Source organism: Ursus arctos, unplaced genomic scaffold (genome assembly GCF_023065955.2).
Source record: "Ursus arctos isolate Adak ecotype North America unplaced genomic scaffold, UrsArc2.0 scaffold_22, whole genome shotgun sequence".
NCBI classification, from domain to species: domain Eukaryota; kingdom Metazoa; phylum Chordata; class Mammalia; order Carnivora; family Ursidae; genus Ursus; species Ursus arctos.
In genome coordinates this window covers 45,850,499-45,867,734 of record NW_026622897.1, presented here as the reverse complement: position 1 = coordinate 45,867,734, position 17,236 = coordinate 45,850,499, and the positions used below count along the sequence as shown (strand labels likewise).

The window sequence follows — 17,236 nt, the reverse complement described above, 5'->3', positions numbered from 1 at the left end:
TCGGGCCCTGTAACTGGGTCAGGTCACAGGGTATTTGAGGAGCTCAGTATGTGACAATCTAATTTTTGGGTCTCTGATATTTGTGGTCAGCTGGATTCAAAGTAAAAGGTAATTTTTCCCCAATGCTTGCTATGGTTTTTGCCTCTGTTTTAGTGATCCTTCTCTGTAAGTCCATTCAAATCCTTAAGGAAGAACACAGGAACAAAAGTAAAATTTTCATTCTTTTCCATTGTGGAACAACCAATTTATCTTTGCATCACTTTGTGTTTGTTTTTATGTATTTCTTTGCTATCCGTATGCTTTTTCCTATTAGTAGGTTGCAGAGTTACCCGTTAAACTTATACTCTAAATTTACTGCCTGTTAAACTTTTTTTTTTTTTAAAGATTTTATTTATTTATTTGACAGAGAGAGACAGCCAGCGAGAGAGGGAACACAAGCAGGGGGAGTGGGAGAGGAAGAAGCAGGCTCCTAGCAGAGGAGCCTGGTGTGGGACTAGATCCCAGAACGCTGGGATCACGCCCTGAGCCAAACGCAGACACTTAACGACTGCACCACCCAGGCGCCCCTGCCTGTTAAACTTCTATTCTTCCAGCATTGCAAGTGATAAAGGAAACGTGTTCTAGCTCCTCTTTTTTTTCTTTTGTGTTCCATGGTTACCCTGGGAGACAGGAGCTAACAGGTCTCAATATCAAATGACAGCAATTACTTTCTCTGACAAACATAATGTTAAAAAGAATACCACAGGCCCCAAATGGCATCACTTAAGCCAAGTCCCCAGACTGGGGCTTAATACCTGATTGTAGTTTAAACCTTCGTGTGGTCTTAACCAGTCAGTCAGGAATTTTGTGGATCAGCGAGGAGTCTGCCACGTGAGTCCTCTCCATCCCCCACAAGAAGAAGTAATCTGCATGAGACTCCCTGTTCTTCAGCTAAGGGAAAGTGACTTTGCCTGAAACAATCCTTTTGCTAATAACCTACTTGTCCCACTCTCCTTTTCACCTTCCTTTTCTTTAAGTTTTACTTAAGTAATCTCTATACCCAATGTGGGGCTCAAACTCATATGACCCCAAGATCAAGAGTCACACACTCTCTCAACTGAGCCAGCCAAGTGGCCCCAAACCTTACATTTTGTACAACTCCTGGGAGCTCCCCTCTGCTGCCTAAATGAGATGCTGCTCAATTCATGAATGATTTAATAAAGCCAATTAGATCTTCAAGTATACTCAGTTTTTTTAACAGATTTGGTGGCAGTGGTGGGATCTGAAGCAAACATCTATTGGCATCTGGGGACAATGAGAAACAGGTGTGGCACCCCGCAAACACTGAGAGTTCACTGTCTGTCTTGCCATTTGAGGGCCTTTGGTAAGTCAGTTTCAGCTCTGCTTTTTGGGTTCAAGCTACCCATCTAATTGGTTTTCTAGTCGAGGGTTAACGAATCAGTCTAGACTAACACAGGAGGCTGTAATGGAGCGCCAGTCCTTAGCCCTTGGTTCAGTATACAATTCCACATGGGAATCCTTCCCCCAGTTACTGGGTTTTACTGGTTTAGTCCTTTCCTCATTTCTAGTCCACAGTCCCTGAATGAAGTCTACTTGAGTCCAGTTTGGGAACTGCTGGTGGTGTGCACGGCCTTCTCTTGGACAGTCTGCAGTGACATATTTTGGTTACTGCTGGTGTGTTGAGGTGCATGTTTGTTTGTCTTGATTTGTGTAAATAAAGGCCTCTAACTTTTCACAAGCAAAATAAGACATTTCATTGTTTCGACTCCCCTAAGTTTAAAGGATTTATACCAGGATGCTTTTTTAATTCAGGATTCACTCCCTTTGGCAGATCCCTATGTTCCTGTTTAGGGAATATAAATATAAATATAAATATATATAAATATAAATGAGGCTATGATCAAGAACTCCTTAATTCTTAAATTATTGCAAAATCTGCTGCTAAAAAAATAACAGCCCAACAAAGATCCTTAGATTCTGTAGACAAAGTTGTCCTTGATAATAGAATAGCTCTTGATTATTTTTTAGCTGAGCAAAGTGGTGTCTACGCTCTGGTGACCACCTGCTGTGCCCAGAGCAACACTTTTGGAGAAGCTGAAACTCAGTTACCAAAGATCAAAAAACAGGTTTGCTTGGCTTAAACAGAGGATTCCTTCCAGAGTCTCTGACTTGTTTGATTTTGACTGGTGCTAATGGATCTTCCTCCCCTCTCTATCCCCAGGATCGGTAACCCTTCTCCTTAGCTCAGAATGTCATGTAAGCCTCATGTTGCCTGTCTTTGGGATTTCATGTCTGTGGATTCCCCATGTATATATGAAACCAAATTTGATTTTCTCCTGTTAATGTTTCATGTCAATTTGATTCTTGGTCCAGCTAGAAGAACCTTGAAGGGCAGAGGACATTCTTTCTTCCTGACAGTTGGCATAACTGGCAGGATACTTTAAACTCACTGGATACCATTCTCCTCTGGCAATGCTCCAGCAGAGAGATACTTGGGAAACCTGACATACAGCAGAAGGTAAGATTTCTTATCATCTTGATATTCTGGAATCTCCGTGGAGTCTGAGTCAAGAGCAAGAGTGGTGAGAACCCTTTTTCTAAATGAAGATGATTGGGAGAAAATATTTGTGGAACTAGTTCCTTGGGCTTAGTGACTCTTGGTAAATTTGGTAGAGTACTCCTTGGTTACTGATCCATTTCATCTGTGTCTTTTATGTCATTTGCTCTACAAGAGGTAAAGGCTGTTGCTAAGGGCAGCCAAAGCCACAAAACTGGTGGGCACAGGTTTGGCACTTAAAAGCTAGAAGAGTGCTTACCACCTAGCTCAAAGACTCCCATGCTAAGATAATTTGGTCATGGACAGCTTAGACTGACACTTCTGTGCAACAAGGTACACTGTAAAACACACACAATCCACAGCTTAAGCCTCCTAGGTCTTAGCGTAGCTCCAAGAGACCCAAGGCTTAGCTACAAGAAAAACTGGATTTTTTTCCCCTTTTGTCTTAGTCTGTGTCCTAAGAGCTTGGCTTTGTGACCACTGAGAATATTCTTTTTGGTCTCCACTATCCAGAGGGTGCACTTACCAGGGTGCACCTTGATGGTCAGTTGAATAGACAGGTTCTGAGTCTATTTGTCTAGCCATGCCAGCTCTCAGCAGTGCTTCTTATGAGAGGTCCCAAGCCATAGGGACCTTTGTTGCTTGTTAGTGCTGGAAAGTCCCATTCCTAAGTCTCTCCGCCTGGTGTCACAGATTAGTGGGTTTGTGACAGGAGTCTCACATTTTTGTGGGAGATCAGAGACACAGTTTTCATTGCAATGTCCTTACTACCTTTGCAATGAAGTCCTTTGCTTCCCTTAGATTAATTTTAGGAGTAAACTTTTGGATCACAGGGGCTACATTATCTACACCCTTCTTTGGATGCCTCTGTGGCTTTGGTTAAGCCATTAAAAGCTTACTGATTTGAGTTACTACCGATAGATCTTATTTGTCAATGCCTAGACAAGGGATCCTTTAAACTGGCTATATTTTAAAGATACCTATTTTATAGAACTCTCAATTGTATTAGTAAAATGGCTAGCCTTAGGGCCTTCCCTGACAAGATGAAATCAGACTTCAGACAAAAATCAATGTCCATATCCAACATAAATGCCCGTTCTTAAAACCCAGACTCATCTGACTGTTTTAACTTCCATTTCCCTACAAGACTCACAGAGAAATCTGGCCTAATCATTAGGTTAAAAGTATACAGGTTGTTCATATAAATGCTGAAAGCCAGAAAAGGAATGTTAACGAAAGCATCGAAGACTGGCCATAAGGCTCTCTTTGCTCCTATCTTCGAGGGCTCTGGAATCAGGCTCTGCCAGCTTCAGCCATTCCTATGCAAAGTCCTTTACAAGTAGATCCTAGACCATCTGCCACAAAAGAAACCGTGTTCCCTACACAGCAGAAAATCTTTTAAATTATAAAGCCCTTTTACCTCTACTTTCAGAAGATCCTACCAAATTTAGGGAAGAACTAAAAAGATTAATGACTATTCACAGCCCCTCTTTGGAGAGGAACAATGACCAAAATTTCTCCTAGACCCTCCTACAAACGGTTTGCAAAAGACCAATACTCAGGGGCTAACAGAAAAGCCAAGGTTGAAATGTATACCCAGAGAAAAGGCTTTTGTTAAAGTGCTTCAGAAAGATTTTACAAAGGCATAAAGCTTTTGATTCCAATTTTAGTTAAAAATCTGATGTAAAGCAAGTTTAGTTAAAAAAACAGGCCAAGCCCCTGCTATTCAGGCCATAATCCAATTCTGTAGGAATTAGTAAGAACTGTCTTTGTCTTACAAATCTCTATAAAACTAGAAATGCAACTCTAGAAACAAATCAAAGCCCACCTATGCCTCTCACAATGTCTGCAGATATTATAAAAGATCAGGATATTGGAACAAAATTGTCCTGCACTTGAGAAAAAGTGCCAAATCTTAAATAGCAATATGAAACTCTAACAGAAAAAAAAATTTGTTCTGCATTCTTTCACTCTCTTGAAATTCTTATCATGTCTTTAAAATGTAAACACAGCCCACAATTGCCTGTGACTGAAAATTAAAAATGCAAACTTCCAAAAGGGCTCCTGTGCCCACACTCTAGCACCTTTGATAATAAGCAGATATGTTCTATCTCCACTTTAGAGAAAACTTGGATAATCTCTCCATACCTTTGGGATGTAATTTTCTACCCCCATCATCTCTAGGATAAAAGAGCCATTCTTTGAAATAGCAATGTCAGGGAGAAGTTTTTCATGGGGGTGGGGGGGGGGCGGAGATGAGAGGAAGTATTTAGAAATCAGGTCTTTAATGTCAAGACAAGTATGAGTAAATGTGCAAACAAAACTCTTACATTTGTCTATATATGTTGTAAATGTGAGATATTTTTACTACCTCTGGGCGGTGATACTATAATTTGTAAAAGAGCTCTATTTTACCTGGTTTGAAGACAAGTGCTTGTAAGGATTGGGTGTTCTAAACTCAGAAAGCTAGAAACTAACCGAAATATTTTTCAAGTTCATGTGATTATTTAGTATTAAAGTTAATGTAAAGTTGTTGGTTAAAGACACGTCTACTAAGCATGTGTTTACCAAGAGTTAAATATGTTCATGTTATCTCTTTTGCAAAACGTAAAATTAGGACAGTGGTTGACTTTATTGCCTCATGAAGTTTTGTGGGTAGTCCGAACATAAGTAAACATAAAAAAAAGGTTTGTATGTAAACTTTTAAATCCCTTTCAAAATCTTCGGTAAACTGAAACTTTAATGTTTTGCTAAGTTAAATAACGAATTAAGATAAATTCATTAAATAAGCTAGATAAATTTATGTCCAATGCTTAATTTGGAAATTATCTACTTTTGTCTTACTTATTACAAAGAAACTACGATAAATTTTTATCAAAACGTTTTGTGCTTTGCTATGAAGCATACATTTCTAGAAAAACAGTTCACAACTGCTAGTACTACGTAGTTTTCACTAGAAATTAAAGTTTCTAAGAGTTAAGGATTCTAATTAATGTAATTACGACTAGAAATAAGGGAAGCAACTCTATGCAAGGAAAAGTAAAAAGTAAGATAGGTGTTTTGGGTAAGAAAAAGTATGATTAATAATAACTGTGCACTAAAACTGCAGTTTGGAACCAGTCAATGTGGTCTTCTCTGACTTGAGGTCTCAAGTAACTTGACGCCAAGGAGAAATCAAACAGGGAGAAGCAGAAAACCAGTTAAGCAGAGGCATGCAAGCAATATTTTCAAACAATCAGATATGAGAGAAACATAAGTATTAAGATGACTAAGCTATTTAAGACCTTTCTTGTGTTTATGTGGAAATCAATAAACCTTAATTTTAAGGACTGTAAAGAGTATACACTGTAGATACAAAAGGGAGGAGGTATGTGTAGTCAGTACTGGCTAAGATTAGGATGAATTTAAGTAAGTAAATTTGTTTCCTCTTTGTTAAAAGGACAAAATTTTCTTGAACTATTGGTCTGCTCTTAATAAGAAATTGTAAACAAAGGTTTTCTTTACCTTTAAAGTCAACTGACGAGAAAACAAGGATTCTGTGTTTGATGACTTAAGAGAAATGAGTCTTAATATTAAAAGAGCTAAATTTTGCTCACAATGATGAGCAAAACCATTTCTATTTGCCTTTGAAATCTTTTATTGTCATTTTGGCTAAATAATTAAATGCTTTGTGATCCTATTTAATCAAATGTTCAAACCTTTTAAATATTTTTTTATATACTTCCAAAAATCAAATTCTAAAGTTTTTTGGACCATAATCTAACATTTAAAAGATTTTGTGAAAATCTGGTATAGTATATTGTAGCAGAAGCATTGTCAAATAAGTGACACTCCTAAAAATCTGGTATCTTAGTATGTTCTTATCTTGAAGTGTCGTATATCATAGAAAAAATTGAATTTCCTTATCAACTGCATTGAAATGAACTCTAATCAGATCTATAACCACGGTCATCTCAAGTCTTGGCATGTTACTGTTTTACTGATGCTAATGCAAACGTCTTCAGTGAGACTCTCAGAGTAGAGTACTTAAAGAACTCTGAGTTCAAGTTTCCAGTAATCTTAAGATCATAAAACAGAATCAGGTAAGAATTTCTGAACTAGTAAAAAAAACCAGATTCAAGCAGAACAAGAATTAATAAATCAGACTGAACTGAGACTTTTTTTTTTTTTTAAAGATTTTTATTTATTTTATTCGACAGAGATAGAGACAGCCAGCGAGAGAGGGAACACAAGCAGGGGGAGTGGGAGAGGAAGAAGCAGGCTCATAGTGGAGGAGCCTGATGTGGGGCTCGATCCCATAACACTGGGATCATGCCCTGAGCTGAAGGCAGACGCTTAACCGCTGTGCCACCCAGGCGCCCGGAGACTTATTTTTGACTTTGAAACACTGCTGACTTTTTTAAATGGTTTGTTTTTCCAGGTTGAAGGAAACTTTTCCTTAAGCTAACTTAAGATTCACAGCAATTTGAGGGGCGCCTGGGTGGCTCAATTGTTAATTGTCTGCCTTCGGCTCAGGGCGTGATCCCGGAGTTCTGGAATCGAGCCCCACGTCAGGCTCTTCTGCTGGCAGCCTGCTTCTTCCTCTCCCACTCCCCCTGCTTGTGTTCCCTCTCTCACTGGTTGTCTCTCTCTCTGTCAAATAAATAAAATAAAATCTTTAAAAAAAAAAAAAAAAGATTCACAGCAATTTGAAACATTTATTTTTTTCTCCCTATCCAATCCCTCCAGCATTCAGAAACCCAGTGAGTATTCTATTTTCATGGAAGTATATTTGCATAATTTAAATAAGAATCTATTCTCCTTGTAACAGGACACAATGGGAAAACTGGTTATATTATCAAGGTTTTGACTGGAATGTCGTATTTTGGACATAGGCTTACAGACCCAGAAATGACCAGACAGCTTTAAGGACTTTATGGAGCCTATAATAAGCCCCCTTGGAAATATCAGCCTGATAACTATTGCTTACAGAGTTCCCAGCAGCTTTACCAGGTGAGTAAAGATCATTTCCTGACCAATGCAGGAAACTTGAGAACAGAAGAATTCACCCAAATCTGTAGGAACTTCAGGTGAAGTCTGACAGCAAGTATTTGAGAGGCTATTGAAAATTTAATCTGGAGCTATCTTATGAATAGTTCCAGCAAAGCAGGTTTAAAGAGCCTATATGGTCAACTGCTCTTCTTGCCACACTTACGTAAATTAGTCAGGCCATGTTCTTTTACAACTAAACTTACCTTGTAAATCAATTAGTGTCAATTGGGCTATCTTTGGTAGAAATGGTGATTACAGAAAGAAAAACACACCTGTGTATTAGATTTTTCTACTGTTCATCAAAAACTGGTCTCGATCCAGATTATCTCTAGTTTCCTCCAATGACTGGCTATAACTCTCTAAACTAGTATTTTCAATTTTTCTCCAACCTTTCTGAGTTGGAATCATTTGAGAACTAAAACTGCCCTTTACCCTGAAGCCCTGCAAACCAAATAAAAACAACTTGATGTAACCTTCAGAAAAATCACACTACCTCAAATCTAGACAACCTGCATGCCTGTTGTTCTAGGGGCCCCTCAAAAGATCAGAGGCACCTGAACTTTAAACCAGGAAAATCTGTCAGACCATCACTGCTTGCTCCCACTCCAAGTGAAGATGCGTCCAGCCTGACATCTCGAAGTCGTGACTGGCTACCCTCAGAACTCAGAAAATTTGATCCAATCATTGACCATTGTTTTCTTTTGTTCTGAGAGAAACAGAACACTCGATTAGTTGTTTAATTAAATCACAGGTATAACTTTGAGAATATATGTGCATTATGGCCTCCTGAAGTGAGACTGTAACAGAGCTGATCTATTGCCAGCACTGACTGGTTCAACAAGATGGAACAGTCTACCAGGGCTCAACTTTAAATGCTGAAAACTTCCCTGAAGTTTCAGAGGGAACTTCAGGTGTCAAGGGCAGGCTGCCCTAGATGGGCCACTTCGTCCATGAACATTACTTTGAGTTAAAAGCAATCATAGGAAAACCTCCCCATCAACTGCCTAAGTTTACATTTATAGAAAGGACAGCCTGTACCAGGACAGAGCTACTGAGATTCCTCTTTACCTAAGATGCTTACTTGTGTAATAGCAACCTTTATTTTCCAAACATCTCCTCTCACCTTCTGGCCAATGGCTGTCCTTCCCTTTATATCCCCAGACCCCCTCCCCAATCCTTAGCTCAGGATGTCATTCATATAAGCCTCACTGCCTGAATGTCCTTGGAATTTCATGTCTGTTTTCTCCTGTTAATCTATCTCATGTCAATTTCTTAGCTAGAAGAGCAAAGGACATTCTTCCTTCCCGATAATACCAGAGAAAAGAACAACAAAATAGTGGTAACTGAGAGCAGCACTAATGCCATAAATTTTGATCACATTTTTCTGTTAAGTTGAGATTGATCAAATGGGGATACTGTTGAACCAAAGGCCCCAAATGGCCTCATTCAGGCTTAGTCTGCAAGCCAGGGCTTAATACCACCATTAACTGCAGTTTCAAACTTTCCCAGAAATGTAGTCTTAACTGATCAGTTGGGAATCTTCCGATTAGTGATAATGGGTCTGCCACATAGGCCCTCTCCCTTCTCCCAGAGGGTAATCTGTATAAGACCCCTTGTTTTTCATCCTCATGGGAAAGTGACCTTGCCTGGAACAATCCTTTTCTTTGGCCACTAACTTTCTTGCCCCACTTTCCTTCCTATAAAAACCTTCCATTTTGTACAATACACTGAGCTTCCATTCCCTCTACTTGCTAGGTAAGAGGGTGCCTAAATCATTTAAAAAAACCAATTAGATCTTCAGATTGACTCCACTGAATTTTGTTTTTTTGACAAAGTAGCTAATTACCTTACCTGCAAGGTAACGAATTGTCTCAAGCTTGTTTGACTCCATCAGTGTTTTCAAAGAAGCAATTTCAGTGTCGATTTTATTACTAGTCTCGGAAATAATACTTCTGGTTTTGGTATCCTGCAGTAAATAAGAATGAGACAAATTCTGTCCCTATGTATTATGGACAGAAACATTTACATTAGAAACCCTTACTTATAGGCTAACTTTGTATTGCAAAAGTCTTAACTGGGGAAACAGCAAAAGCAGAGTGATAGAAACAACATTATATGAACATTACAAACTGACAAATATTCTACTTTTGATATTTGGAGATCATTAATATTCATTTCTTTGGGTTATCATTTTTTGGGTACATTCTACTAAAAGCCTCATAGTAAAAAAATCTGAGACCTAAAATATATAATAAACTAAGAGGGAAAGGAAAAATTTTAGTCATAGAACTATAAACACTGTGTGTGTATAAAATCCTTAGGACATTACAGTTAAAACTGCTGCACAATTTAAAGAAAAAACTCAACCATATTTATAATGTGAACTGCCACCAGTATTAAAGGGAAGGGCAGAAATGCTTTTGTTGGGTAACACCAAATGCTATGCGTATAGGGGCAAAGGGGTAGGAAGAGAGATAAGATGGCATATGGAGCTCAGAAATTAGCTCTGAGAGATTTTTATTTCCTGGTTTATCTCTTTTATTGGCCAAGAAAAGAACACAATACTTGGAAAGACAAATGAGACCTTTCCTTCTATTTAATTATAATTAGGAAAGAGAGATGTCTCGAGGCACCTGGGTGGCACAGTAATTTAAGCTGCCTACTCTTGGTTTTGGCTTAGGTGGTGAAATTAAGCCCTGCCTGTGGCTCTGAGCTCAGCACAGAGTCTGCTTAAGACTCTCCCTCCCTGGGGTGCCTGGGTGGCTCAGCCATTAAGCGTCTGCTTTCGGCTCAGATCATGATCCCAGGGTCCTGGGATCGAGCCCCGTATTGGGCTCCCTGCTTGGCGGGAAGCCTGCCTCTCCCTCTCACACTCCCCTTGCTTGTGTTCCCTCTCTCGATGTCTCTGCCAAATAAATAATTAATTAATTAAAAAAAAAAAAAGACCCTCCCTCCCTCTCTGGCTTGCACTCTAAAATAAATCTTAAAAACAACAAAAAAGAGTTATGTCTCTTCTCTTAGAACACAGACCAAATAGCTTTTGTAGGCTGAGTCAAAAAGCTGGGTTTTACTCAAGCCACAGAGATTAAACAAGGATTACAATTTAGGATTAGGAGAAGGAAAACAGTTGTAGAGAATGGAGTTTGGAATCCAGGTTCACATTCTAGCTCCACCACTTATTAGTTAAGTGTCTTTAACCTCCCTGTGCCTCATTTTCCAAGAACTGGTAAAATGGGAATAGAGAGGGCCTAATTCAGAGGCTGATAAGGAGAATTAATAGAAGCCAATAAAACAGTATCTGATACATCATAAGCACTCAATAAATATTTCCTGTTTTAAAAACTTTAAGGCATTTAATTGAGCCTCTGCCTTCATTTAAATGCTAATTGTGAATCCTTGTCTTTCAAAAAATAGTTCTTTTGTTTATAAAAATAATTTAGTTACAAACTATGTTACCTGGAAAGCTAGATTCTGACAGAGGTCACAGTTCAGGTAGGACACATAAAAGCAATTACACACGAGAGTGGCATAAAAGACATTTTTACATACTAGTTTACCTTGCTGGTAAATTCTGTGGTTGCTTCCATAAGTTTCTTTTCTTGATCTGTAAACTAAAGGATATGATGAATCAGGAGGTTAAAAAAAAAAGACTAGAAGGAATGATAAAGGAATAAGTTACCAAGAAAGCACATTACCATATCAGTTACTCTGCTCCTTTCTAGGTTGATGTCCAGTTTATTGTCTGCTCTGATTTGACTGGTTTCATTCTTTAAAGAAAACCAAAATATTAAAAAAGCAATCTCATCATGTTTGTTTTGAAATTAATAAAATATTCTATAGTGAGAAAAGTACTTAAACTTACTATCAGTTGCTGCTTAACTTGTTCCAATTCAGTTTTCATTTTCTAGGTATAAGAAAAATCACATGCAATTGCCATTATGCCAAATACTGATAGCATGATTGACTCAACAAATCTGAAACGCTGCATTAGCAAAAACTGGACGATCTCTACAGATTTCTAATCAAGCATTAACTAACACTAGACAAAAAAGGAAAGTAATATCTCTCATATTCAAAAAATTCTTATGAACAGTAAAAAAATGTATTTTTTCTAGTTATTTTACTTCTAAACCATGACTGATACTCTAATAATATTTAAGCTAGCGAACAAAATTCCAACTGAAGTACGGAAAGTTTTAACTGACAAAAATTAGTACAGATTCACATAAAATGGTAAATGTCAAGTGTTTTAAATTCTGAGAACATTATGTTGTGCTCTATGAGAAATTTTATATAATAAATATAGAGCTCAAAGATTTTCCCTTCCACGTGACTTTTACATGTGTAAGGTACAATTCTTATTCTTTGGTCAAGAAACTATGAGTTATACATAGCAATACCTGTTATGGTTAAACATGTAGTATATTTTGATATAGAAACTTGATAATTATTACATGACCACATAAAATCATTATTTGGTCCTAAGCTTTACCAAGTGGAATACATGTGAAATCAGTTATTAGTAATAAACTGAAACTTGTATCACCTGATTCTCTGCTCTCAGATTTGCAAATTCACTTTTCTCTAGGATGACCATGTCTTTCCTGATGGAGTCCAAATGAGACATAAGTTGTTGTACTGTTATTTCCTGGAAAGCAAAATTAAAATAACCTAGTGATATGGAATACCATCACCTTACACAGAATTGTTTTCATGGAATGTAAAAGACTCTGTTGTTATGCTACGAGGTATAATGTTGCTTGGCTAACTAAACCAAACCAAACCATATGAAACCAGTACTATCAAAATGAAAAGGAGGTTCCAGTCCAAGGTTGCCATACAGGAGGACCCTGAACTCACTTCCTCCATGGACATACCAAATCTACACCTATTTATAAAGCATTTCCTCCTGAAGAACAACACAGGGCTAACCGAACACCTTCTGCACAGCAAAAGATATACCACATATAGAAAGGTAAGAGAGACAGTCAAGAAGGGAACCGCCAATCCCCGCACTGAGAACCATGGTGGAGAGGGATAGTACTGAATGACCATGAGCAGATCTGTCTGCCCTGGGATACAGAAAAAACAATGAGGTTTCAAAGGGTAACTAGAATAGGAAAGATCCAGCCCTAGAACTCTGCCAAGCAGTGTGGGAGCTGCTGGAATTCTCTGCTTTGGAGGGGCTGGTGAGCACCACTGTTTATCTTCCCAGTCCACCTTGAGAGCACAGACAAGAGCAGGCTCTGAGCACCATAGCCAGCCTACCACCTCAGCTAGGCCCCTAGCCCAAACCAACACAGTGTCCGTGAAGGTGGCCCCAGGGGAGACCACACCGGAACACCCATGGTTAGTGTTCACAACAGCTGACCTGCCAAGGTGACACAGGTGCAAAGCATCCCAGAATAATCCAGGCCCCCACCACTTCACCTCCAGATAACTTGCCAGGACACCCCCAGCTCAGAAGATCCCAGGACCTTCCAAATTAGCTCACACCCAATCAGGGTGCCACCTGCATGAAGGGTCTTGGGAACCCCTGGCTTGCACTCATTTCAGCATCAGCTATTCTCCCTCTGCAGAGAGAGTCTCTGGACCATCCACGCCCATTCTCACTTAAGCTTAAGCTGTCCTGCCAGGGCACTAGCTCCATGGAGAGCCCCAAGCTGCCCAGAGTGGAACTGCTTCAGCTTCAGCGGTTGGTATTACCAGGCAATCACCCTGGGGCTGCCTCCAGACAATACCCACTACAGCACCAGCTGTCTGGCCAGGGTGCACTCTACATGCAGAGCCATGAGACTGTCCTGGCCTGTATCCACTTTGGTTCTGACATCCCAACAAAGTGGCCTTAACATGAAGTGCCCCAGGACCCAAGCCCACAACATCCACTCATTCGGAAAGCCAGCTGAAGTCACTAGGCACACATTCTCCACAGGGGATGACTACACACTATCACTCTACTTTGGAAAAGTAGCTGTTGCATGTAATTCACAGAAACAAACAAAGTAAAGCAAAAGTAGGAGACAAAGGAGTCCGCTTCAAACAAAGCCCAAACTTCAGAAACAGGACTAAATAGAATGGAAACTAAGAAATATGCTTGATAAATAGTTCAAAATTATGGACATAAAGATGCCCACAAGACTGGATGGACACTGGGGTGGATAAACTCAGAGCTTGAACAAAGAGACAGAAAATTAAAAACCAATCAGAGTTGAAGAACACAATAACTGAAATGAAAGATAAACTAAAGGGAATCAACAGATTAGAGGATGGAAAAGAACTGATTAGTGATATGGAAAAGAGTAATGGAAAGAACCCAAGCTGAACAGTAAAAAGAAAAAAAAAATAGGGATGGGTTAAGGGATCTCTTGGACAACATCAAGCAAAAAAAAATTGCATTATAGGGGTGCCAGAAGGAGAAAAGGAGGGGGCGGCAGATAAGTTATATGAAGAAATGATAGATGAAAACCTCCCTTATCTGGGGAAGGAAACAGACCTCTAGGTTCAAGAAGTGCAGAGAAGTACTAAACAAGATGAACCCAAGGAAGTCCATATCACAAATAATAATTAAAATGTCAAACATTAAAGAGAGAAGTTTAAAACCAGAAAAAGAGAAGCAATGAATTACATACAAAGGAAATCCAAGACACTAAGTTGATTTCCCCACAGAAACTGTATGGGCCAGAAGGGAACAGTATGATATACTCAAAGTGCTTCAAGTTGTAAAAACCTGCAACCTGAATACTCTACCCAGCAAGGTTATCATTCAGAATTGGATGAGTTTTCCAGACAAAGAAAAGTTTAAAAAGTTCATCACCATTAGAGACCTTAAAAAAAACACAAAATGATTTCTTGGAGGGGAAAAGAAGAGGTCATAATTAGAAGCAAATTATGAAATGAAAAACTTTCATGAGTAAAAGTAAAGGTAGTACAATAAACACTTGTGAGTTTGGAAGATTAAAAGATAGAAGTAAAGTCAATTATATTTAAAAATCAGTGAAGGGGACTCACAAACTAAAAAGATATAAAACATGACAACATATACATAAAATGTGGAGGAGGAAGATATAAGAATGAGTTTCTTTTAGAATGGGTTTGAATTTAAATAACCACCAACTTAATATAGACTGCTAAATACTTAGGATGTCATAGATGAACTTTATGGCAAACCTAAAACCTAAAACCTGGAAGAGATACACAAAAAATAAAACCTGGAAGAGATACACAAAAAATAAAGAGAAAGAAAGCTAAGCAAAACACTAAAGAAAGTCATCAATCATAAGGAGTGAGAGCAAGTGACCAAGAAAGGAATGGAGAAGAACTACAAAAGCAACAAAATGGCCAAAAGAACATATGTATCAATAATTACTTTAAATGAAATGGTCTAAGTGTTCCAATCAAAAGACATAGGGCGACAGATTGGATTAAAAAAAGACCCATCTCTGTGCAGTTTACAAGAGACTCACCTCAGTACTAAAGAAACACACAAAAAGTGAAGGGATGGAAAAAGATACTCTATGCAAAGTGATGTGGGGGGGGGGGCGGGAACAAAAGCAAGCCAGAGTAGCAATAATTAAATCAATAAAAATGGACTTTAAAACAAAGACTGTAATAAGAGACAAACAAGGACATTACATGGTAATAAAGGGATCAATCCAACAAGAGGATATAACAATTATGAATATCTATGCACCCAACACTGGGGCACCTAATAATACATAAAGCAAATATTAATAGATAAAGGGAGAAACTGACAGTGATATAATTCTGGGAGACTTTAATACCCCACTTACAACGATGGAGCGATCATACAGAATGACAATAAATAAGAAAACAGTGGTCTTTCAACCAACATATTAGACCAGATGGGCTTAAAAGATATGTACCCTCAAACAACAGACTGTATATTCTTTTCAAGGGAACATGTAACAACATTCTCCAGAACAGATCACATGTGAGACCACAAAACAAGTCTCACTAAATTTAATAAGACTGAAATCATAGTAATCTTTTCCAACCATAACAGTATGAAACTTGAAATAAATCACAAGAATAAAAGTGGAAGAAACAAACACATGGAGGTTAACAACATGCTAAACATCCAATGGGTCAATGAAGAAATCAAAGAGGAAAAAAAATACATGGAGACAAATGAAAATGAAACACAATGGTTCAAAATCTTTGGGACACAGTGAAAGCAGTTCTAAGAAGGAGATGCATAGTGACAAGCCTACCTCAAGAAACAAGAAAAGTTTTAAATAAATAATCTAACCCTCCATGTAAAGGAACTAGAAAAAGAAGACAATAGACCCAAAATTGGTAGAAGGAAGAAAATAATGAGAGTAAAATGAATGAAATAGAGACTTGAAAAAACAATAGAAAAAGAATAATGAAACCAAGAACGGGTTCTTTGAAAAGATAAACAGAAGTGATAAACTTTTAGCCAGACTCATCAAGAAAAAAAGCAGGAGGGCACAAATAAAATAAAAAAACGAGGGGCGCCTGGGTGGCACAGCGGTTAAGCGTCTGCCTTCGGCTCAGGGCGTGATCCCGGCGTTATGGGATCGAGCCCCACATCAGGCTCCTCTGCTATGAGCCTGCTTCTTCCTCTCCCACTCCCCTTGCTTGTCTCTCTCTCACTGGCTGTCTGTGTCAAATAAATAAATAAAATCTTTAAAAAAAAAAAACAAACGAAAGAGGGTAAGTAACAACTGACACCACAGAAACAAAAGATTAGAACAGAATACTACAAAATTACATGCCAGCGGAGTGGACAACCTAGAAGAAATACACAAATTTCTAGAAATATATAAACTTTCAAAACTGAATCAGGAAGAAATAGAAAATCTGAACAGACCAATTACTAGTAATGAAATTGAACTGATAATCAAAAAACCCCCAACAAACAAAAGTCCAGGACTAGACAGATTCACAGGTGAATTCTACCAAACATTTAAGCAAGAGTTAACACCTGTTCTACCCAAAATATTCCAAAAAATAGAACAGAAAACTTTCAGATCCATTCTATGAGGCCAGCATTACCCTGATACCAAAACCAGTCAAAGACACTACCAAAAAAAGAAAACAGGCCTGTATCTCTGATAAACACAGGTGCAAAATTCTCAAAAAATATTAGCACACTGAATTCAACAATACATTAAGGGGATCATTTACCAAGATCAAGTCTGATTTATTCCTGGGATGCAAGGATGGTTCAGTATTCATAAACTCATCAGTGTGATACATCACATTAACAAAAGGAAGGATAAAAACCATATGATCATCTTAACAGATGCAAAGACAAGCATTTGACAAAATAAAGCACCCATTCACAATACAAACTCTCAACAGAGTGGGTATAGAGGGAACATACCTCAACATAATAAAAGCCATGTATGACAAACCCACAGCTAATGTCATACTCAATGGTGAATAAGGGAGAGTTTTTCCTCTAAGATCAGGAACAAGATGAAGATGTCCCTCTCACCTATTTCATTCAACACAGTACTGGAAGTCCTAGCCACAGCTATCAGACAACAAAAAGAAAAGGCGCAGAATTGGTGAGGAAGAAGTACAACTGTCACTATCTGCAAATGACCTGAAACTATACAAAGAAAATCCTAAAACTATACACAGAAAACCCGAAGCCCT

The 17,236-nt window shown here is 38.4% G+C and overlaps 1 protein-coding gene across 6 annotated transcripts in view; it reads right to left on the bottom strand.

Moving 5' to 3' along the window:
* The window catches only part of CCDC90B (coiled-coil domain containing 90B), a 44,487-nt gene that overhangs the window by 9,926 nt on the left and 17,325 nt on the right, over positions 1-17,236 (bottom strand). For all 6 annotated transcript variants that reach the window (XM_026518214.4, XM_057316886.1, XM_026518213.4 and 3 more), the window contains 5 exons: positions 12,135-12,236; positions 11,451-11,492; positions 11,284-11,355; positions 11,146-11,199; positions 9,440-9,554 (listed from right to left, as the gene is read on the bottom strand). In XM_026518214.4, coding sequence (XP_026373999.1) covers positions 9,440-9,554; positions 11,146-11,199; positions 11,284-11,355; positions 11,451-11,492; positions 12,135-12,236 — 385 coding nt within the window. The remainder of the gene's footprint in view (positions 1-9,439; positions 9,555-11,145; positions 11,200-11,283; positions 11,356-11,450; positions 11,493-12,134; positions 12,237-17,236) is intronic.